The sequence below is a fragment of the Mustela nigripes genome, chromosome 14 (genome assembly GCF_022355385.1).
Source record: "Mustela nigripes isolate SB6536 chromosome 14, MUSNIG.SB6536, whole genome shotgun sequence".
Lineage (NCBI taxonomy): Eukaryota > Metazoa > Chordata > Mammalia > Carnivora > Mustelidae > Mustela > Mustela nigripes.
In genome coordinates, this window is record NC_081570.1 from 19,127,793 (window position 1) to 19,151,303 (window position 23,511).

General features: G+C 55.7%; 1 protein-coding gene across 4 annotated transcripts; it reads right to left on the reverse strand.

Moving 5' to 3' along the window:
- Positions 1–310: 310 nt before the first annotated feature.
- Positions 311–21,622, reverse strand: UBXN11 (UBX domain protein 11). 4 transcript variants are annotated; one of them, XM_059375543.1, is made up of 15 exons: positions 21,555–21,622; positions 17,758–17,863; positions 16,911–16,939; positions 16,185–16,283; positions 13,662–13,762; positions 13,117–13,171; positions 12,584–12,660; positions 10,242–10,368; positions 3,717–3,931; positions 3,341–3,418; positions 2,281–2,398; positions 2,047–2,189; positions 816–889; positions 601–741; positions 311–521 (listed from the first exon to the last, which is right to left on the reverse strand). In XM_059375543.1, exons 2-15 carry the CDS (start codon positions 17,826–17,828, stop codon positions 359–361), a joined length of 1,491 nt encoding a protein of 496 aa, XP_059231526.1. In that variant the 5' UTR covers positions 17,829–17,863; positions 21,555–21,622; the 3' UTR covers positions 311–358. The 4 variants fall into 4 exon arrangements, 3 of the variants coding, with proteins under 3 accessions (XP_059231526.1, XP_059231527.1, XP_059231528.1); XM_059375544.1 differs by having other exon boundaries at positions 321–521; positions 2,047–2,150; XR_009399555.1 differs by having other exon boundaries at positions 435–521; positions 601–686.
- Positions 21,623–23,511: the final 1,889 nt, after the last annotated feature.

The following is a 23,511-nucleotide window of genomic DNA, read 5'->3' on the forward strand; positions in this document are numbered from 1 at the left end:
CAGTTTGGGGACAGTGCAGAGTGCAGAGGCTTTGTGCAGAGTGTTGAGGAAGTGTCCCCATCTGCGCACAGGGATCCGCCGCTGGCACACTTGCACAGGAGATTCTTCTAGCCTGCCGAGGCTGAGCTGGAGCCCGCCTTCCCTCCACTGGATCTGCTTAGCCCTTCTGGGAAGAAAGAGGAACCTAGAGGACAAAGACCCAGCAGCCAGGCCTGCCAGCTGGGGCTCATGTTACAGAGGGGGCGGGTCGGTACCGCCCCCCGCCCCAGCCTAGCTGGGCCCCCGGCCTTCCCTGGCGCCCAGCGGGTCTGCCTGGCCAAGAGAGCCTCATGGAGCAGCCTGTGTGGGAGCGGGCTCTTTATTTGGAGCTGGGGCCTGGAGCCGGCGGCGGGGCCCGGCTTGTGCGAAGCAGCAGTGCTGCGTTGGGCACCAGGCCCGCGGCCTGCAGTGTGACTGTGTTGTCGCTGTAGACCGTGGGTGGGAAGGTACTGATGATCTCGAAGCTGGTGGTGTCCACAGCCCTGGGGACGGGGCAGAATGGATCAGACTGAGTCCTGGGCTCAGAGACCCCTGTAGCTGCCAGCCCTGCCCCATACCCACCTGGCCTTTGCAAGCAGGGTGCGCACATCACCAACAGTGTCCTCGGGCCGCATCATCAGCAGGAAGGCCTTCTCACCGTTCTCAGACTTGATGCGCAGCATGGAGAGCAGAGGCGCTGGTGACTGGGGTGACTCCTGGCTCCTGTGGGCCTAAAGGCCATCAGTGCCCCCTGGTGGCCCAACCCCAAGTTCCTCACCTCCTCACTCTGCCCTCACCTCTCACGCTCAGCAGCCAAGGCTGGTGTCTCCACCACGATCTCCTGGACCTGGGCCGGCCATGGGCAGCAGTTCTGGAAGGCATCGATGAAAGGAGACAGAGTCCTGGGTCCTGCCAGAGACAGCTTTCCCCCCAACCCTTAGAGGGGACTTCTCCCTGGACAAGGGTGGATGAGACCAGTGAGCTAAAGGGGGAGGAAATGGAAGGAAAGCTTTGGGACGCAGCCCCATCATTCCCCTAAGAAGCCTTAAGGTCCCTCAGGCTAGTGGGGGAGACAGAACCCCACACGATGACTGGGCTGGAGGCCTAACCCAGCGTGGGTCAGGGAAGGCCTTCCCTTCACCCTAAGCCATGACTAAGGATGAGGGGGCCGCAGAAATGGAATGCAGGGAAAGAAGCCCTGGACAGAGAAGCCTTCTCTGGGAGATGATATGTTTGAGAAAGTGTTAGCTGTTCACGTGGCTGAAGCTGAGAATCAGGTTGAGCTGGAAGAAAGAAAAGGTTAGACAGGGCAAGGGATGGTGGGCCTTGAGTGCCAGGATGAGAGCTTGGCCTTATCCAAGAACCACTGGAGGGTTTCAACAGGGAAAGCCCAGATCCAATTTATGTTCTCACACACACACAGACTGCTGGGGGAGGGCAGCAGGCAAGGCAGGAGTGGGGGTGACAGGTCAGCGAGAAGCTACCACAGGTGTCTGAGACAGCCATTCGGGGGCTAAGGCTAGGAAGGTGGGCAGAGGGAAAGGAGAGAAGAGATGGATTTGGGAGGTGTGCTAGAGACGGACAGATCAAACAGGACTTGGAGGAGGTAGAGTGGTAGGAAACTGAGGTTTGGTACCTTTCACAGGTGGAGATGCGGGAGGAGCAGCAGGACGGGGAGGGAGGAGGGAGGATAATGTGTTCTAAGGACTGGGAAGGGGAATCCAGGACTGATTTGGATATTCCGGACTGGACGTCGAGGAGGTGGCCTAGTCCTTGGGCTCATGGCTGGCCTCGACTTTGGCTTTCCGCCTCATAGCCACAAGGCTGCCAGTCCAGCCCCTCTCTGGGTGCCAGCCCAGAGCCCTCCCCAGACTGTTTTCAGGAGACAGTGAAACTGCCCTGAGAGCCTCATCTCTCCGTCCAGGCCCTCCTCAGCAGCCCGTGAGCCCGAATCTCCAGACAAACCTCTTCTCGGGCAGGTTGGTCCAGGGAGCCTAAGAAGGCTGGGGGAGCTAGGGCTGGCCTCACCTGCAGGGTGTCTCGGATGGGTCCCCGGATGTCAACCACTTCGCCTTGCCGGATCACAAACTTGGGGAGCCTGTTCAGAAACTTCTCAGGAGTCATCTTGGAGCCTGCAGGGAGTGCATTGGGAGCCTTGGCCTGGGGAGGGGCTGTGAGGAATGGATGATGGTGGAGGAGGCTACCCGGAGATCATCCCACACCGTGTCCCACCACCAGGCTCAGCCTCAAGTCCAAGCTAACCTGGGTGCTCCATCCTGTCCGGCAGCTTGTGAATCCTCTGACGGCCCACCACGCGGCCCTCACCTGGGAATGGGTCCAGCCCATTCTCTGGGTAGACCTGATTGCGCAGATCACTCACCTGGCAAGAAGGGTGGGCAGCGGTGGGCCTAGACCTTCAGCCCTGGGCTCCACCCTACTCTTGCCCAAACAGAGGCCTCCCCACACCAGCCCCCGCCACACCCTCCCCCCAGGAATAGGCTCAAGGGACAGTCTGAAGCAATCCCCATTTTACAGATAAACTGGGGTCCCCAAGAGAGCAGAGAGCTGTAGTTCATGCTACTGTCCCCAACCTGGGCCCAGCTTCTGCAAGCACGCCAGCTCGAGCTGCATCCTCCCAGAGAGCCCCTCTCGGGAGCCAGCCAGGAAACAAGGCACCACAGTGTTAGGAGAGGGCAAAGCCCCATCTTGGCATGGACTGCCTCAAACACCCCCGGTCATGACTCACGGTTTTCCAAGCCCAGGTGGTGGTGGCGCACACGTCCTCGCGTACCCTCACTGTGCAGTGACACACCACACCTCCCCTCCCCATGCTCCCACCACCACACCGCTTGGCTCACCCCCACCCACCCCTGCCAGCAGGGGGCTGGCACATGCCCTGTCCTTTAGTCCCAACGTTTGTCCCCCATAGCACTGCCTTCCACAACCAACAGATGGCTTCGGGAGCCTCCAGGGCGAGCCAGGCCACTTTTGCATAGAACCTCGGGAACCCAGGGCCGTCAAGGTATCTTGGATGCTGGAGAGGGGCAGTGGCCCTGCAAGGCTGAAGGCTGTGCCTCCAGGGTGCCAGCAGGGGGCACTGCCTGCTGCTTAGCCTCCAGCCTGCGCCCTCGCTGAGGGAGCAACTGAGACCCCTGCAGGCTCCCTACTCCCATCTCCGCCAGGCTGAGGCTCACCCTTCTCCCTGAGGTCATCAGACTAGGGCTCCCTGCGGGGAGGAGAGTGGCTTCCCACCTCAGACTAGGGGACGCCCCCACCCCCTCCAAACTCCTCACACAGGGTGGTGTGAGGAGCAGCCCATCACCTTAAAGGGAACCCCATTGGGGTACAGCCGCTGGAGCTCTGAAGGGAAGAAGCCATCCAGCAGGTCTCTGAGGCAGCGCTGCGGCAGGGATTGAAAGAGTGAGGCCCAGCTGGACCAGTGCTGTGCCCCCTGCTCTGCTTCCCCTCTGGACAGCCAGCCCTGGGCCCTGGATTTACCCAGTGGATCACACTCTGGATGTTCTCAGGGCTCCAGGACTTGGGGGGGGGGGGTTGGGGGGCACAGTCTGCAAGTTGCACGTGGACTTGGGTACCTATGGAGGGTAGGTTGAGCTGCCCCCCCCCATCTCCAGCTAATGGTCAGGGAAGGCAGGGCAAGGCCACCAGAGCGGCCTGTCTCCCCTCCCCACAACTCCTACCTGTGTGGAGGGGTCACGGAAGGGCCGGAAGGGCCCATCGAACATCATGAGGCCATTCCGATAGAGCTTCAGTGGGATGGGCTCAAGGACATGGAGCCGTGCTCCACCAGGCATTGGTGTCACCTGGGTGTCACCGTCTACCACCAGCTCACTGAGATCCTTCAGGCTGGCCAGCAGCCTGTCAAAGTCCACCTCGGGGGGCGCCAGTGAGTCCCCTGGCAAAGAGGATAAACAGTCATGAGCCCCTCTTTGGGCAGCTGCACGCTCCAGCAGCCCTGACTTCCATGGCCCTGGCTGGCTGAGCGGTGGCCTTGGCATCTCCGTCAGTGGCCATCTCGCCCGGGGGGAAGAGGGAGAGGAACAACTGCCCTGCAGAACAGCCATCTTTTGTTGATTCCTCACTTGTGCTAGGGGCTCCAGACCTCTCGTGCCCCTCTTGTCCTACAACCCCTATGCTGTAGGGGCTGTGATCGCCCCCATTCTTCACATGAGGAAACCACAGGTTAGAGAAGGCTAACGGCTGCTCTTAATGGAGCAGGGGTGGGATCTGATCCAGCTCCACACCTGTGTCAGCTCTGGGGATCCTCTGGGTTCAAATCCCAGCTCTTCAGCTTCTACCTATGTGACCTTGGTCAAGACATGAAAAGCTGTGCACCACAGCCTCCCCTCCTATGTGGATCCGGGAAGGTGACCGTGAGAGGGCCCGCTCAGAGCAGGCCCTCTGCCGTGGGGGTTATTGTTACCAATTCTTGCCTTGTGCCAACGGGCCTCAGGCCAACCTAGAGGCTATGACGCAAGAGTCATTTATCTCCATTTGACACATGAGGAAACAGGTCCACAGAGATGAAAAATGACTTGCCCCAGGTCACTTGGCAAATTAGAGGAGGGGCTGACTTTTCCCACCCATCTGCACCATCAGGAAGCGGGGGTTGGGGTAGGGACGCATGGCTGTTGGGGGGTAGGGAGGCATGTTGGGACAACTGCTGGACAGAACACATATGCGGCAGACCTTGGCCTGTGCCACTATTTGTGGGCCACACACCCCTCTGAGAAGCTGACAGACATTTGGGCCCCCTCTTCTGAAAAATGTGTTGCACACACAGGTGTGCCTAAGCTTCAGGGGGCAGTGGGGACAGCCACAACAGACACCAGAACAGAAAGGCTGGAGGGCAGGTGGGATGCTGGAAGGGGCCAGGCCCGGGCCTGTTGTGGGTCTTTGAAGGGATCTAGCTCCCAAGTCCGTCATCCCCTGGAGCGTAGCCCTACAAAATCTCCTGTTTTCACCAGGACAGCAAGGCCCCAATCCCTTTCCTCACAGCAACTGACAGGGGGGTCTGGAGCTATGGGGCGGGGCGAGGAAACATCGATGTGGGTGGCTTTGTTTCCTGTTGCCTTTGTGGCTGCTCAAGGCCCCAGCGGGACTCCGCCCTCCCCTACATCTGCCAGGTGGTACGGGCTGCACCTGCCTCCCACCTCATTCCAGGGTCCCCTGGACTTCCCGAGACGCCCAAGAAAAACTCACAGAACACCCTGGGCATCCCCGGCATGAGTCAGAACAATAGCAAGGCACTTTTCTCTTTAACAACGAACTACATTCGGAACACACTGGTAAACCTAAAAATGGCATCAGAAAAGCTCATCTCCTTGAACCCCTGCCTTTACCCCTATGTTCTTACAGACGGGAAAAGTGAAGCCTAGAAAGGTCAGAGGACTGGGCCCACGCAAACCACACCACACTGACCAAGGACCACTCAGATACGCTGCCTCAGATCCACTCAGATCCAGCTGCATCCGGGAGCCAAGGCTTTTCCAGGGAGCTGAAGGACACGGGGTGATGGACAGGGAGGGGCCAGGTGGAGGCCCAGGGGAGGATGCCAAGAAGCAACTGGAGGGAAAAGAGTTTGCTCAGAAAGTCAGCCCTGGAGGCTCTCAGCCAGTGGGGCTAAGGCGTGGGGAAGTCACCGTGCGGTGGGCCGGGCGGGCGGGCGCCCGCGGCGGCAGCAGCCTGCAGGGAGTCCAGGGGCCTGGGATACAACTGCAGCTCCAGGCAAAACAGGCCTGAGAACAAGGCAGCAAGCCTGGCATTGGCACCAAAGAGCAGGGAGTGTGCCACAGAAGCCTGGCCCATTGCCAGGTCACATGGGGTAAGGCAGGTCAGAGGTCTGCTGAGGCATTTCCTCTCAGAGCTGCAGCTCTCCCGTCCATGGAATGGGAGAGAATAGGAACTTTTGTCCCATCCAGCAAGATCCAGCTGCGGGGGACTGACTGTAAGGATGACTCAGTGAGGGTTACTTCGTGCCGAGCACCTAGAGGCAGGTATTACCGCTCCTGTTTTAGAAATGAGGGGACAGGGCCTTGTAAGGTGACATGCTCCTGCTCAGGCAGCTTTCAGGGCCCAGGTGACCCTATGCCTCTATTCTCAGTGACCATGCAGGCTGCCTCTGGGACACTGCTCCCTGGGCTCCCTTTCTAAGGAGGGGTGTGGTGCAGGGAGAGATCATCTCTGAGCCTTCATCCAACTTTGAGCACCCGTAAGTTTATTAAACAGGGGAGTAGGAGGGGCGCCTGGATGGCTCAGTGGGTTAAAGCCTCTGCCTTCGGCTCAGGTCATGATCCCAGAGTCCTGGGATAGAGCCCCGCATCGGGCTCTCTGCTCGATGGGGAGCCTGCTTCCTCCTCTCTCTCTGCCTGCCTCTCTGCCTACTTGTGATCTCTCTCTGTCAAATAAATAAAATCTTTTTTTAAAAAAGTGGAGAGTTGGGGAGGCATGGAGATCAAGACCAAGTTCCTTGGCCTAAAGCCTGAGACCCCTGGGACCCAGGTTCCCCATCCTCCCCTCGGCCTGCTCCTCCATCACTCTCTGGAGCCGTCCTCCCAGGGCTACTGCTTCCAAGCTGTGTGATCCTAGACAAGTGGGTTGACCTCTCTGGGCCTGGGCCCCCTCTTCTTTGAAATGAAGACAGTTACAGTCTCTACTTCACAGGTGGCTGTGAGGCTCAGAGGAGGTGCCTGGCAGAAGGTGGCCTTTGTTGTCACTGACACCCTACCCTCTTGCTCCCCACCGGCTCAGGGAACAACCTCCTCTGAGAGGCTTTGCCAGGAGCCCCCGCCTCAGAGACTCAGCCTCCTGAGTTCCTGGAGCCCTCAGGCCCACTGGGGAGCACGACACATATCCCAGGCCATTGTCCTTTCCTGGTTGCTTGTCTTTCCAACCACAGCGGGCACTCCCTGAACACAGGCTACAGGATCGAGACCTGGGCCTGGCCCGGAGTGGGAGTTCAAGAAGCACATACTGGATCCATTCCTTCCTCCCTCGGTCCCGCCAATATGTCCAGACTGCCCAAGCCCTGCTGGGCCCTGAGAATCATGGCTGTGCCCACACCCACAGTCCTGCCCTCCTCACGCTCATACTTGAGTGAAGGAGACAGGGTGACCGCAATGACCATGCACGTGGTTAGTACCGCTGCAGAGGCCACGGAGCCCAGAGGAGGGCCAGCCCGGGCCGCACTCAGCAGGGGAGTGGTGGGGCTGCTCTGGGCTGGCTCCTCACACATCAGGCAGGGCCACCTGCTGCTGCAATACCACCACGGTGCCCTGGGGCCCTGGCATGCCTGTCCCCACCGCTTCAAGCAAAGGCGGGGCAGGAACCAGACTGCTGTCTCCAGACCTCCGCAAGCCTGGCCCTGCTTGGGGGAGCTACATTCGCTCTGCTCTCAGCGGGGCTGGTGGAAAGAAATCAGGCCCTGAGAGTGTGGTCCCTGCCGGCTCACAGCCAATCCTCTGGCCTCCGCAGCTGAGCACCGTGCACCCCGTTCCCACTGTTCCCACCTTGCCCTGTGCAGCAGGTCGTGTGCCGGACCATGCAGGCCTGGGCACACAGGCCCAATGCCCTGGCCCCTGGGCCAGGCTCCATGCTGGGTTTTCTGCAGCCTGGCAGGGGCTAAGTAACCATGGCTCGGTCATTGTTCATCCACCATCAGTGGCCTGCAAGAACCACCACGTGCACAATGGCATTCTGTGCTCTCAGCGGCCCGGGCATTAACACACCCATCTCCTCATTTGAGCTCGGAGGGGGCAGGGATGAGGGGGAGGAGGAGCTTAGAGGGAACAAGGATGAGAGGGAGGAGCTTAAGGAACAGGAAAGGGGGAGCAAGGAGCTCAGGGAACAGGGAAGGGGGAAAGCAAGGAGCTCAGAGGGGACAGGGATGGGGAAGGAGGAGCTCAGAGAGGACGGAGCTGAGTGAGAGTGAGGAGCTCTGAGGCGATGATGAAGGGAAAGCAAGGAGCTCTCAGCCCTGAGGCTCAACACCTGGCAACGGGTTGCACCAGAGCAGGACCATCCCTTTCAAGTCCCCGCACACCCTGGAGGGCCTGGCATCCTAGTTAATGCTCAGTTCACGGGTAGAGAGGGCAGGGAGGGGTGAATGATCCAGCCGGAGGCCACATCCTTGCAAGGCTTCCCCTGGGCCGGGTCCCCTTTGTGGGACAGAGAACCCTTCTCCCCAGGGCAAGAGTCCTGGTTCTGGACCAGTTACCCCATCCAGATGCCCAGCCCACCTCCACGGACGCCTGGGGCCTACAGGGAGTGGTGGCCAACAGAAGGAGAGCCAGAGCAACGAGCCAGGGCATCAGGGCCACAGCAAGAGGCTGGCTTCATGCCCCTGAGGGCCCTTGGGGCAGCAGCAGCCTGGCACCTGGGGACAAAGCTGGGAGGGTGGGGGAGAAGCCAAGGAGGCGGGGGCGGGGGGGTGCGGCACCAGGAGGAAAAGGTGCTGGAAATGAAGAGTGTTCATTTCATTCCAGAAGAGTGTTCATTGTTCAGCTGGCAGCAAAGCTAAGCTGAGGCCCCTCCATGCTGAAGAAGCAGAAAGCAAAGAGGAGGAGGGCACACAGTGGTTTTCACAAGTTGCTCTAGCTTTGAAGCACTGGGCGTAAACATACAACACAGCTTATTCTGGGCGTAAACATACAACACAGCAGAGTGGGGGCTGCCCTGTTCTAGGAGTCCACAGAGCCAGGTCCGGAAGCCAGCTATCTGGGCTGACCCCCAAAGGAGCCAGGAGGTCCCCCCCTGACCAGGAGGAAGGCTGCCCTCCAGCCGGCAGGGGCATGCGTGGGGTCCAGGGTGCCATGGTGGGTGATCCCTAGCGCTAGACCCCATGAATGTTCTTAGAGCATCTGGCAGTCGCCTTTCAGGACTTCCCTGCCTACCCGGGAAGGGGTGTCCCAGGGCCATCCCCGATTCTTTCTGTCCACTCCCTGATGCACAGTCTCCAAGACCATGGATTCCACTTCCTAAATCTGCCCTGCTCCTCATCACGGTGCCCGCCAGGATCACCCTGCCTCTGGACGGCCTCTCATCTCCTGCCTAGATGACTGGGACCACCTCCTAAACGGGCTCCGAGCCTTAAGTCTTGCTCTCTTGGCTCAACAGTCTCCAGACTTCTTAAGTGATTCCCGTCTATAAAATGGAACAACCTGTGGCTTGTGTCAAGGCTGTTGATGAAAATGCTTTGAAAGCTACAAATATTGTACAAGTGGGAAGTGATGTTTTTAGAAGAAGCAGTGGGGGAGTTGTGCCCTGAGATTTAGGGGGATCTGGCCAAAGCTCAGGCCTGAATGGGAGGCAGCACTCTCAGGTTTTGAAAGTTATGAAATCAAGATGGTGTTGTCACTTTCCAAACACTCCCCTCGGGAGCCATGCTCACCCACGCTCCCGGGAGGCTGCCACTGGCATGTCACCGTGGAAAACAAGCAAAGCCCCCCCTGTGGGGCTGATGACATGCAAGGTGAGTGCCAGATGCTCGGCATCGACCCCGCTGATCCTTTCAACTCCGCAGGGAAGAGCACACCCCCACTTACTGAGGGGGACCTGGAGGCTCAGAGAGCAGAAGTCACCCGCCCAAGTCCCACGTGGAGTGAGCAGTAGAATGGAGACGAGCACCCAGTTCTGACCAGCTCCAGAGCCTGGAGAAGTACCTCAGGGCAATCACCTCCATTCTTTGAAGAGAATGGACTTTCAGAAATGGCCAGATCTACAGCTCCACATTTGTGGAGTTCATTCCTCTAGATCAGGAATGGTCAAGTTTAGAAAAAAGAATGGAGGAGTCCCAGAGAAATAGGGCGAGTTCAATGGCTTGGCTACAGCGAGGCTGAAAAGGGAACGCAAAGAGGGGGTCAAGCCTGGCTCTGAGGGCAGCTTCCAAAGGAGAGGACTCGTTTTTTTAAAACTTTGGGATGGAAGAGATTTTGTAAACTATGGAGCCCAACACAAGTGAGGTTGTCTTATGTCTCGTATCTCTTGGGTCTCTCAGGCCTTTGAAAGATGAGCAAGCAGGGGGTCTGAGGCAAGACCAGAGGAAGAACATGGTGGCAGGTCTGGTGCTCAGTGATGGAGGCAGAGCCTGTCCTCCCTGCTCCTGGGTCAGTGTGCGGATGAGACTGCCTCTGGACAGCTGCTGGCCCAGAGTAGTGTTGGAGAACTCTTTTTGTAGGAGGGACTGGGGGGCAGACCCTCTACTCTACCTGGTTTCCAGAACTTCTTGGCTGTCATCCAGTCCCTCTTGCCATCCTCTGAGTCTGCCTGGTTGTCTGAGCCCTCCTGGTCCGCAGACTCACCCACCCACTTCAGCCCGTAGTCACCGAGGAACCGCTGTACGGAGAGAAGGAACAGATGGGGGGGGGGCGTGGTCAGCTCAACCCCCCAGGGAGCAGCCAGCAGCAGTCTGGTCCCCAGCCTCAGGCCTCAGCAACCAGCGCCCACTGGGCAGAAGGGATGGGCCCCTGGGGTCTTGGCTACTTCCTGGCTGGAACCTTGGGAAGCCATTTCACCTTCTAGAGCTGTAGGCTTCTCCCTCCCCTAGAAGCATGCGAGGAGGACTCAGTTAAGATCACTCACATAGAGTGCTTAAAGCACAGTGTCTGGTGCCAGGAACACCTCACTGAAGGTGGCCCCAATGGCAGTGGGGCACCCGGTGCATCTGGCCTGAGTGGAGGAAGGGCAGGGACACGGGCTTGTGCAGGACCCAGAGGACTTTGTGAGCCACATGCAGCTTCTCTAGGGCTAGGCCTCCCATCCCCCCAGCCACAGGAAAACTTCTGTCTTGTCTACACTTCCTGTCGTTGCTTCTTCGACTCCCTCTCTCTCCTGACCCCATTCTAGCCCCGTCTCACTACTGACTGGAACTGCTCAGGTGCAACCACCAACGGCCCAGCCCGCCCAGTGCCAAACCCAGCGGGTTTCTGTCGTCAGCCCCCCAACACGTCTCGTTCCTTCTCACTTGTGCCCAGCCCGCCGGCCACACTTCAGAGGTCTCACAGGCATTTCAATATGAACTCGTCCCCAACAGCCTTAACTCCGTTGTCCCCATCTCCCAAACATCTGCCCCTCCAGATCTCCAGTCTCAGTCAATGGCACCCCTCCACCTGGGCCTCGGCCACGACCCGCAAGGCCTCTGAGCGCCACCAGTGACGCAGACTCGGATCCCTCCACTCTGCCCCAGCACCTCGCTCAAGCCCCGGCCATTCCCCACCCTGCACCCCCCCCGACGACTCCAACTGCTCTTCCACAGGCCTCCCCGTCCATGCCTCCGAAACCTTCCCATGGCCTCCCATCCTGGAGGACAGAATCCAGCCCCGCATGACGGGTGGACAGGCTCCCCCGACGGTCCTTGCCGTCTCTCCTTCTCCCTCTTGCTCTCCACGGCCACAGGAGTCTGTGTGGCATCTCTTCGGCCTTGATCCTCATTCCCCGATCACCTCTTTATTCTCCAGATCTGCCTGATGCCACCCCGCAGAGCGGCCCAAACTCCAGCTCGCCCCTATCCTGTCACCCAGCTAAGTACAGAAATATTTGTGTACCCACGTCCTTGTTTATGTCTCTGTCCCCTGCCAGCCCCAGGGACAGGGACCACGTTTACATCCCGGCCCCTGGCCGGCTGCCTGGCACCCAGAGATGCTTTGTTTGAGTTAAATGAAGGAGGAGTCAATGTGTGAAGGCCACCAACGTGGGAGCCGCCAAGATACCTTCTGCCCTGAAGCTGTGGGCGTGGCCCTCACCCCCTGTGGCAGCAGCTCAGAGAAGCCCCCCCCAGGCCCCCCAACCAGCACTCTCAGCAGAGAGTTCAGGCAGCCCCAGGGTATGGAATAGGCCCCGGGAGCCAAGGGCCCTCCCGCAGCTGTGGCCTGGTCGCTGATTCTGTGGTCTCAGTTAGGATGGGGCTTTGGAAGCCAGCTCTGTGAGAGGGAGAGATTTTGGGGGTGGGGGAGCGCCAGTCATCAGGGGCAGGGGGCACTGAGGAGGCATGTGTACCTAGTACCCTCCTTTGGGCCTATGGTCCCTACAGTTCAAGTCTGGCTTGTGAATAGATAAGTCAGTAGGGGCAACAGGTGGCAACAAAGGCAAGTGATGGCCATGACCCACCAGTAACCACACATGACCTGGCTGTGTAGCAGCGACCAGGAAGAAAACAGTCCTTGCCTTGGTGGGAGCTCACTGTCCCACAGGGGAGACTGAGGCCCCCTGGGAAGGGCCCCCACCCCTGATGTGAAACTGACGATGACTAACAAGACCCACCAGGGGAAGGTGGAAAAACACTCCTCAAGGAGAGGAAACAGCATGGACCAAGGTCCTGTGGTGGGAAGAGCTCAAGGTGTCCAGGGAACCAGAGGCAGGCCCGTGGCTGGAGCCGAGAGGCTCCCAGCGAGAACGAGGAGGTCAGGGGGCCCAGCGGGGTCAGGGCGCTAGATCCTCCCCGGCTCTTCAGACTCTGGGTTAGTCCTGAGGAGGGAACCATGGGGCGTGCAGGGGCTGGAGGACCCAGAGCCAGGTCCTGAGGGCCAGATAGCTCTGCCACTGCCTCTCTCACCTCCATCTCCTCAACCTGGCGCTGGAGCCGCAGGCATGTGGTCTCCAGGTCCTGCTGCTGCTGCGTCCTGACCTGGCCTGCAGGGAAAGATGAGCAGCAGGGAGGCTGCCGGACCACCTCTGGCCTTGCCTGTCGTTCTGCCCTCACTGTGCTTTGGAGTAGCTGCCCCTTGAGAACTCAAGGGGTCCCCTGAAAACTGCCTCTGGGCCTCTCCTCCGATCTTGAGAGGGGAGGCCCGGACTGACTCTCAGGAGACCCCCCACCCAACCTCAGCCCCCTGAGGCTCCCGAGGGGGCTGTGTTCCTCCACACTTTCGATGGCGTGCCCAGTGCTCAGGGCTGGGCTACGGCTGCGCTCTGGGGACTCAGTCCCACAGAGGACATCATTGTCCTGGTGTATCATAACCACTGTCTGGGCTCAGCTGTCCAGGACCCATGAGGGCTTGATGCTCATGGAGCCCTGCTGCCCAGCAGCCACCAGCCCAGGGGAGGTGTCCCGGGAGGGCTGAGCAGCCGACCAAGAGAGCCTCTTACCCTGGTGCTCCTGGAGGTTCTGCACCATTTCCTCCAGGGCTCGTATCTTCCGATCCTGCAGCAGCAAGACAAGGAGGGACAGGCAGACCTGGGGGTTCTCAGAGTGCAAGGGAGCCCCTTCTAGATGGGAAGACCCAGACTTCTTGCCTCTGTAGAACACTGGGGAGTTTAAAGACCCTGTCCCTGCCCCCCTTTGGCACAGCCACTGCTCCTACCCCTCAGATACCCTTGTGGTTCCACTGTGGTGAGGAGAGGCAGGGAGCACCTCCAAGTGCCCCACAGCCAGCAGCCACTGCTACCACCTTGTCCAAGGCTACCGGCCTCACTCAGCTGTAGAGAAGACCCTTAGCCTCTCTGCTCAAGTCACAGGGACCCAGATCAGCCCCAGGCCATACCTGGGGCTTGAACTGGGAGGTTCATTGGGAGAGACGGTTCTAGAACCCATCCGCCCTGGCCTACTATGGTAGTAAACTCACTGACCTCCCCAGCCTGGGCCCTTCTACCGTTCAGACCAGACCCTGTCCCTGTCCCTACTGGGGTCCCACCTTGGACAGCAGCTCATCAGTCTGAGACCTCACTTGCCGCTCCAGATCCCGCATCTTCTTGGTCAAGGTGGCCACCAGCTCCGAGTCACGGAACACGGGGACTGCCAAACAGACAAAGTCCTGGAGCCCAGGCCTAGAGAGGAGGCTGAAGTATGGGGGTCCAGTGGAGGGCGATAGGAATTCCCAGAAGCAGAAAGAACAGTAGTAATAGAAGCTGTCACTTAGATATTAGAGATTGTCCAAAATACTTTGCCTGTATCAGCTCATGCTGTCCCCACAGTGTGCCTCAGTTTATAGGAACGCAGCAGATAGGGGAACGAGTCAGCACAGAGGACAAGCAAGCACCAAGATCTGTGTGTGAGCTCTTCGAGGGACATATGGCCCGGACTTCTCAGAGTCAGTTTCATTTTAATCTTAAAAAGGCAAGGACAAGGAAGGGTGCATGGGTGGCTCGGTTGTTAAGCGTCTGCCTTCGGCTCAGGTCATGGTCCCAGCATCCTGGGATCAAGCCCCATATCGGACTTCCTGCTCAGCAGGGAGCCTGCTTCTCCCTCTCTGGCTCCCCCATGGTTGTATTCCCTCTTTCACTGTGTCTCTCTGTCATAAATAAATAAAATCTTAAAAAAAAATAAAAATAAAAAGGCAAGGACACTGTTCTACAGAGGTATAACAATCAAACGCAATGCCCGACCCAGATTAGAACCTAGCTCAGGAAAAACAATAGCCAGGAGCTAATTTTGGAATATAGGAAATCTGAGTGCAGAAGAGGGGCTGGAGGGCGTCTCCGAGTCATCCACATTCTCGGGGGCTGTCCCTGTCCTGTGGGCATGGGTTCCCTTATTCGGAAGAGATACTCACTGAAGCATTTAGAGGTGAAATGTCATGATATCTGAAATTGACTTCTAAATGGTTCATCAAAAAAATACATTTACATTCATACATATGTGTATATGGACAGAGAAAAAGCAAATTAGTGGCAAAATGTCACTCACTATTGCATCTAGCTGGCAGACATACAGGTGTTCACTATACTATTATTTTAATTTCTGTATAGGCTAGACATTCTCCAAAATAAAGTCTAGGAAAAGAAACTAAGGAAGACCCAGAGGGGAGGAATGGGCCCTCTCCTTCCCTGGCCCGCTGCCCTATGCGTGAACCAGGAACTGCTTGTGTCGCCACACAGCCATGTGGGCAGACAGGCCAAAGATGGCTCAGTGGAAAGACAGAGAAACCTGAACTTCTTTTTCAGATTTTATTTATTTATTTGAGAGAGTGAGAGAGAGAGAGTGAGCACGAGCCAGGGGAAAGGGTAGTGGGAGAGGGACAAGCAGACTCCCCACTGAGCCCGACTCAGGGCTCCATCCCAGGACCCTGAGATCATGACCTGAACTGAAAACACACGTTTAACCAACGGAGCCCCCCAGGCACCCCAAAACTTGGCCTTTCAATGATGTCTTTGAGGGGATGGATTAACAACCCTGGAGTTGCCTCCTGGATGTCGTGCTACTCGGGACAGTAAGTCCTCCTCAATGTCCGTGCTAGCTGAGTAAGGGATTTCTCTGCCTTGCAGTCAAAGCCCTATAACGGCTCTACGGACCTCCGAACCCCATCCATGCCTACAGCGCGGATGAGCTCACTGAGGCAGCAGGGGGAGAGAAAGAGAGAGATGGAGAGAACCCAGGGGAGAAGCATCCCCACTGAAAAGCTAGGAGGAAAAGAAAAAGCTAGCAAAGAGAGGGAAGAGCCTGGGAGGCAGGAAGAAACCCGATTGAGTGGCGTCATGGTGGCGAAGAGCCCAGAGCGATGTGAGAAGGAGGGAACGGTGACCCTTGTGGAATGCTGCTGTGCAGAGAAGTGAGACAGGGCAGGCGAGTCCTTGTTTGTGACCTCGGTGGGGACAGACACTGGCTGAGAGTAGGGTGAGGAGCAGATGCCAGGGGGAGAGGCAAAGAGCACATGGAACAGCTCCTTAAGGGGAGGAGCTGGGTACTGGGGTTGCTAACAAGTGTGTCCCCAGCCGGGCTGCAGGAGAGCCAGACTTTGTGCCTGTATGGTTGTGGGGCCAGGCTCTTCTGGCTTCCTTTTACAGCCTCAATTCCCTGTTCTATCCCATGGCGGGGTTCAGAGGAGGAGTGTCTCCCCACTCATAGACAAGGAAATGGGAGGCACAGAGATAGAACATTGCTTACCCAAGGTGTTACAGCTGGTGGAAACTTCTAGTCTTGTCCCCACTTCCTCTGGGCTTGCAGCCGACTCTGACGACTCTGCCCAGGTTTCCCCTGTGCCCGGGCCCATTCCACCCTCCACCGGGAAGCTGCCCAGTGGGCCCCTCTGGGCACCTCTGAGATTGGTGTCACCATGGTCCTTTGGGGACAGCGCAGGCCAGGCGAGGAGCGCTGTCTGCGGACCAGGGGCTCACCCACAGCAGGCAAGAGTAGGTCCATGCCTCTCTGGGCCTCACCCCCTCCCTGAGACCCTCTCCTGCTGCTGGGGACCAGACCCGTTGTAGGCCTCTGTTCTTACCTTGTCTGCTCACAGGCGCACCAATGCCGCCATAGCAGGAAGGGACAGCGATCTTTTCTTCTGGGCCAAGTCCATTATTCAGCACGTCTGCCTCGTCTTCTGCAGACAGGCATGCCCAGGTCACTGCTCTGGGGCTGAGGCCCAGAGAACACTGGGGCCCCGGGCTCTGGCCCAGATGAAGCAGCCTGTACTCTGTACCCCCAAGTATACACGAATAGAACACGTGGGATGTCAGGGAGTAAGGATCCAATCAGAGCAGGCTTTCTTGCAATTCTCCCAGCCTGGCTCCCAGGAGGACCTGAGTAGCCGATGCCAGCCAGGGGTGGCAGCAAGAATGGGCTTGGGATGCAAAGGTCTGAGCCTGCGGTTGGCGGGGCAGCCAAGGGAGGATGGGGCTTCTGCAGGGGAAAGGCAGGATGGGCTGGAGGAGGCTGTCAGGGGAAGGACTGCTGGGGTCTGACCCCCATGGCTTCTTGGCACCCACTGGCCAACCCCACAGTGAGTGGAGGGCTTCCCATGTTAGCAGTGACATCTCTGCTAAGGGTGTGGGGCCTCTGAATCAGAGAGCTGCTGTGGGTCCTGTCCTCAGGAGGGCGTGAGGGCCCTGTGGGTGGGCCAGCTGTTCTGACAGTGGCCGCCATCTTGCCCCTTCTCTCCATCTACACGACCCCAGGAACACCCAAGAGGTGTGAGGAGAGGGGACATGAGGGCAGAGCCCACACTTACCATCTCCATAGATTTTTATCCCTCGCCTGCTGGAAACCCGGGCAGGAAAGAGAAGGAAGACAGACAAGTTAGGACCCTCTGGAATGTCATCAGGGGAGCGGCTCCAGCCCTAGGGGCCCAGCCAAGCCTAAACGAGATGGAGGCTGGGACTCTGCCTCCCGAGGCAATCTCCTCCCCAGATCCCATCCTTGACCCTGGGGCAAACCAAGGGACAGGCTTCGAGGTGTCCCCTTGTCCCAGTGGGGAAGGGCAGGGAAGGGCTGAACGGGGCGGTGGGGGGGGGGGGGCAGGGGGTTTGGATGGAAGACACAAGCACTCCCAAGCCCAACAGCCCAGCCCCAGCTCTGCAGTGAAATGGCTGTGGGACCCCAGGCCTGTCGCTCAGCTGCCCTAGATCTCCCTGGCCTTCAAATGACTCAAAGTGGTGTTCAGAAGAGCAAGGAGAGGGGTATAAAATGCTTCAAAAGGATAAAAGCGGGAGGCAGATGTAAAGGATTCCCCTTACCAAGGGCTCAGCACAGGGCCGGGCCAGAGAAGCTGCCCATCGGTTTTGATAAACCGACCCCAGAACTCTGTGTACCTGGGGGCCACGCCGCTCCCCCCCAGCCCACACCCTGGCAGAGGGCCCAGGCAGCGTCTGCTCCAACGAGCTATGGAGCCTCTCTGAGGAAGTGGTACAAAGAAAGATCCAGTGGTCAGGGAAGGTTATGTAACTCCTGGTTTTTGCCCTAAGACACTAGGAGCCATCCTCCTAGTCCACAAGGGCCAAAAGGCAGAGACACCAACACAAAGATCCCCCCACCGCACCCCCCAACCCCCTCCCCCTCGCCCCAGGCAGGTTCCTTACGCTGGATTCACAGGCTCTGACTGCAGGGGCACTCTTCGGGTCTTGCCAAGGGAGGCCAAAGGTGAGCCCATAGTTCTACTTCGAGACGCTAGCTGTCAGGAACTCCCTGAAAAGAAAGAAGAAAGTCAGTCCTTGGGGAATGAGGGGGCCCAGGGCTTCGGGACCAGGGAAACTTCCTCTTCCATGGTTTCTTTTCCCAGGAAGAAGCACTGTCCAGGGAGCAGCGCCCCTCACTTCTTCCCACCACCCCTGCAGAGGTTTCTGGAAGCAGCTTGGTCTCAGGATCCTTGTGCTTGATCTTGGCCTGAGCCTCTGGATATCCTGTTCTCTGTTCTGACCCTGGAGGCCCCTGGCCTGGTTGGGAAAGGGTGATGGGAGTTGGGGGGTCCAGGTCCAGAGATGGGCCAGGAGCCTGGGATTTTCCCCCACTTGTGTCCTGGCTCCATCCTTCAAGGAGCTGGTTGACACAAAGCTCAAGTCCTAGGATCATGCACTGCATTTGATAGAGAATTAAATAAATAAATAAATAAATAATAAAATAAAAAAATAAAAATATTTAAAATTAAAAATAAATAAATAAAATCTTAAAAAAAATTTTAATGTGGCTGTTGTGGCTTTTGTTACTATACACTGAGGACACTTACACATGTCTGTCCCCCTCCTTCTCTCTTCTTCTGTTAAGATGAATGCACGTCAGGGATGGAATTAAAGGCCACTACTCTATTCAGTGAATTGAATATATTATGTGGCTAATATTTAGAAATCCTAGAACCAAAGGGGCCCATCAGGGCCTGAATCAAGTCTTTTTAGGACAAATCCAAGACAGCTGCCCTTTGAAAATGTGTGGCATGGCCTCCCCCCTGCCCCGAAGCTGCCCAGCAAAGGGAGCTGTGCCACTGGGAGGCAGCTACTCTGTCTTCACTGGAGTTTGGGACTCCTGCCCCAGACCTGGCCTTTCCTCACTCCCACCATCGGCCTTCCCAGTCTGTCCCTGGCCTGCCCCAGTCCCTGCCTTCTTGTCCAGGCATCCTTTTGTTTTGTGTGGCCAAGTGTGACAGCCCTTCCTGGTTCCCTGCACAGGTTTCCAGCTAGAGGGATCTTCAGAAACATAAAACTAATACGTCACCTCCTTTTTTTTTTTTTTTTTTTTCAATATGTCACCGCCTTGCTGAAAGCTCCCAGTGGCTCCTTCTTGCCCAGAGAAAAGAAATTCAAAAGAAGAAATTCAAAATTAACAGAGATGATCTGGTCCCTGCCTGCATCTCCTGACCTCACTCCCCCTCACTCCTACACTTGAACCTGCCCGACCTCAAATGCTCCCCTGGCCCAGAACTCCTTCCTAGAATGGAGTCCCCACTCCGACCTGCCCCCTTCCTTCGATTGAGCTAACTCCTCTTTTTTTTCTTTGTTTTTGTCTGTCCTTTAGTCATATGTTAAGTTTTTACTTTTAAATTACTATAGATTCACAGGAAATTAGGAAAATAGTATGGAGGGGATCTGTGTGCCCTTCACCCAGATAGTCCCAACAGTTACACTACATGTCTGTATCCTTTTATGGACATTCCAGGTAACCGCCACTATAGTCAAGATAAAGAACTACTCCATCGGGGCGCCTGGGTGGCTCAGTGGGTTAAAGCCTTTGCCTTCAGCTCAGGTCATGATCCCAGGGTCCTGGGATCGAGCCCCACATTGGGCTCTCTGCTCAGCACGGAGTTTGTTCCCCTGGCTCTCTCTCTGCCTACTTGTGATCTCTGTCTGTCAAATAAATAAATAAAATCTTAAATAAATAAATAAATAATTTAAGAAAAGAACTACTTCATCACCACAGAGATTCCCTCACCCCAAGGATCTCCCTCATATCAGCCCCTTCCGGTCACACCCATACCATCTTCAAACCTGGCAACCACTACTGTTTTCTTACTTCAGGAATGTTACATTAATGGAAACATACGGTATTTACCTTTAAATAAAAAACAGCTTTATTGAGATCTAATTCACATACTTAACCCTTTTAAAAGAGTACAGTTCAGTGGTTTTTGGTATATTCACAGAGTTGTGAAACAATCACCACAGTCAATCTTTAGAACATTCCATCATGCTAACAGGTGATGTTCCTCTCCCAGGTAGCACTGTTCTACATGAGTTTCCTCTGGCCCCAATTACCCCTCCCTTCTCCAAATTCTTATCACCATAACAGCCCCTCAAAAGAAACTAGTTAAAAAAAAGACAGAAGTGAACAAGTGTTGGTGAGGAGATGGGGAGATTGGAATCTTAGCTGGAGCAGAAAATGGCGTGGCAGCTGTGGAAAACTGTCTGGCGATTCCTCAGAAGGTTACTTTATGGCTCAGCAGTTCTGCTCCTGGGGATCTACACAGGATGAAAACTTATATCCACACAAAAACTCACCTACATGTTCACGGCAGCATTATTCATAATGTGCAAAAATGGAAACAACTCTAATGTCCACCAGCCAAGGGACACATAACTCTGGTATGTTCTTACAATGGAGTATTAGAAAGCAATAAAAAGAAATGGAAGCCAGGTCACCACGTGAATGGACCCTGAAAACATTATGCTAAGGGAAAGTCACAAAACACCACATATTGTTATGAACCCATTGATATAAAATGTCCAGAATAGACAAATCTAGAGACATAAAATAGATTGGTAATTGCCTAGGGCTGGAGGCCATTCGAGGGTATATGGTGTAGTTGATAAAGGGTATAGAATTTCTTGTTAGACAGATGAAAATATCTAAATTGATTGTGGTGGTGGTTGCCCAAGTCTCATGAATATCCGAAAAACGGTTGAAGTTTACATTTCAAAGGGTGAAGTATATATTATGGGAATTATTATCTCAACAAAGCTCAGAAAAAAAGGGACCCAGTCCCCAAACCAAACTCAACATCTTCCTTCAAAATAAGCTCCTCCCACTTCCCCCTTCTTAATGCGACCCCATCATCCAAGCACAAAGTTGTCCTCTCTTTCCTCTTCTCTTAATCCCATCCATCGCCAGACTTTGCAGGTTAAACTCTGCAACGTCTCTCACACAGCTCCTTCTTTCCATGCCCACTTTGGTCATCCTCGTGGGGCTCTCAGGGACCTTCCTTGGGGCTGTCACGATAGCCGGCAAGTGACTTCATGCTTCCTGTCTCGCTTCAGACCAGCACACTGTCTCCAGATTAATTTTCCCATGGATTATAAGAGACCCCTGACTTCTGGGGCTGGGTCTCCTCCTTCCTGAGACCCGGGGCAGAGGTGGGCCTGAGGATAGAGCCACGTCTACTCCCCTCACATGGGGGCTTCCAGGGACTGACTGTTGACTTCCCCCTCAAGCTGGAGACGCCTACAGGTTGGACTGTGTCCCCTTCAGGCTGGGGCTTTGAGAGGAAAGCTGTGTCTCATGCCCCTACATCTTTAAGACCCAAGTCAGGGCGGTGCTTGACTGATTATATCCTCCAGCAGACCTACGCGGTCTATTTGCACAGTTCACCCCAGGCCCAGTGCTTTCTCGCGCGGACAAGGCCTGGCAGGCTGCACGCCTTCAAGCCCTCCATCTCCAGCTGGAAGCGCTCACGACGCGACTTCAGTCACGACCTAACCCCTCCCCGGGAGCTGCGTCGCCTCCTCCCGCCTCCTCCGGTAGCCACGTAGGCGGGGACCTGAAGCCGCTCCCATGACGCGGAAGCCTGCTGGGCCACCCAACCGCTGGACTCGCGGGTCCTCGGGCTCTCGGGGCGAGGGCCCCAGCCTGCGTAGGGGACTCCGGGGCCGCAAAACTTTGAACCGGGACTCACCGCGTAGTGCCACGGAGCCGTCCCACGGCGCCGCCATCTTGTTGTCACGCGGTTTCCCAGGCGACCAGAACCCGTGCGCTTCTCATTGGCTAATTCGGCGGATGCCACCTCCTGTGCTCGAATTCTATTGGCCCACGAGTCTAAACTCTTCGCGGGATACCTCAAATCCCAGAATCCACCACCGTGTACGCCCTCGGTGTCTGGAGAAGTGGAGGGTTCAATTATACCTCCCACTCCCCAACCTCGAAAAAGGAGAGAAGCTGGGGTTAGATTCCCGAAGCCTCTGAATCCTGAATGGGTAATCCGACAGAGCAGCCGTCTTTGCTAAATTTATTTGGGGGAAGATTAGCCCTCTGAGTCTCTTGTTTCTGCATCCGATCAGTGCAGTACATCGCGGGGCTTTTTTGAACATGAATTGAAATTATGCCAAGTACTTAATAAATGTTTCCTAAATCCGAATTTCTCTGCTCACTTCGTGACCAGGGATGCTCAAATCCTAGTTCCTTCGTGTTTAAGTTCAGGTGAGACTCCCTTTGCCTTTGGATAAGACATTGACTTTGGGTGAGATATTTACCCTCCCCAGCCTCATCTAAAAAAGTAAAATGTTAGAAGAACTAGAGGCAGTTTAATTAAGAGCATGGACTTTGGCCTCAGGAGTCCTGGCGCCTGACTTGTGTGTCCTTGAGCAAGTTTTTCGTTTCTTCATCTGTAAAATGGGGATAATACCCACCCCACAGGGTTGTCTTGAGGATTAAATGAAATAATTATTCACAGTAACAATCACAACACCCATACAGAGTAAGTTTTCAAAAACATTTCCTGCTTTTAACTATCTTTATCATCATCTCTCAACCTTTCAGCGGTGATGGTCTAAAAATCAATGACTTCTACTGGCAGGCACCCACTTCCTTAGGCCTGGGCTCAACCACCAAAACCCTTGCATATCACAGACTGCACTTTGTAATATTTTCCATTTGACTTTCTGGTCTGCCGCATGCAGGGGAGGGCCAGCTCCTTGAGGCATTCCTTACGAACCAATTGGAGGCTGAAGGGAGCTACGAATTAATGAGTGCCTTCCAAGTGTTGGATGCCAACATTATGAGGTTTGCAGATGAGAAAACAAGCTCAGAGAAGTGAAGGTATTTGCTGGGGACCATGCAGGTAATCAGTAAAAGTGGTTTCAAATCCAGAACTGTCTGCCTCCAGAATCTGTGCTCTTTCTAGAAGCTCCCACTTTGGTGAAACGGGCAGACAAAGATAGGCTGAGGGGCAGGTGGTACAGGCCCACAGCCAAGGGAAGGGTTCCTGTGGAAAGTGACTGGAAGTGGGAGGTGGAAGAGCCCTCTTGCCACTGAGCTTCTCCCAGAAATTTCTCTGAGGCTTGAAGTATGTGTGTTGAGAAACCATTAGGTTATGCTGGGCCAAGTGTTTTGGGGGGCTTGGAGCTCTGATCAGCAAATTTATAGTGTCACCTTGCTTATGTTTGTTCTGCTCTTGAAGGTAAGCAAGGACCAACAGAATAGGAGGTGGGGCTAGGGGGGCATTGGTCAGGCCTCATAAGCCCTGCTGTGGTGTGCCTGCTGTCTCCCATCTCAGTGAGACTGGGGAGCATGGATTGTCATTTATCTGGGCATCAGGATTTGCCACATTCCTCCTTCCTACCCAGGACCTGAAGCACAGCCTAAGATCCTGGCGCTCAGTAAGCACCTAGTTCATGTCTAGGTCTAGTTCATGGCTAGAGAGAGGTGAGAGCCCTTGACCCTGGTAAGCCAGTTTATTAGTCTTTTTAAAAAACATTTGTTGGGAAAAGTCAGAGGCTTATTATAAAACAAGTATACATTTTCACATAGAAATTTGGAAAAGAATTATAGCCATCATTTATTGAGGATATATTATAGGCCAGCATAACTTATCAAGTCTATGAAGCTGGGATCTGTCACTTGTAACTTGTTCCAGC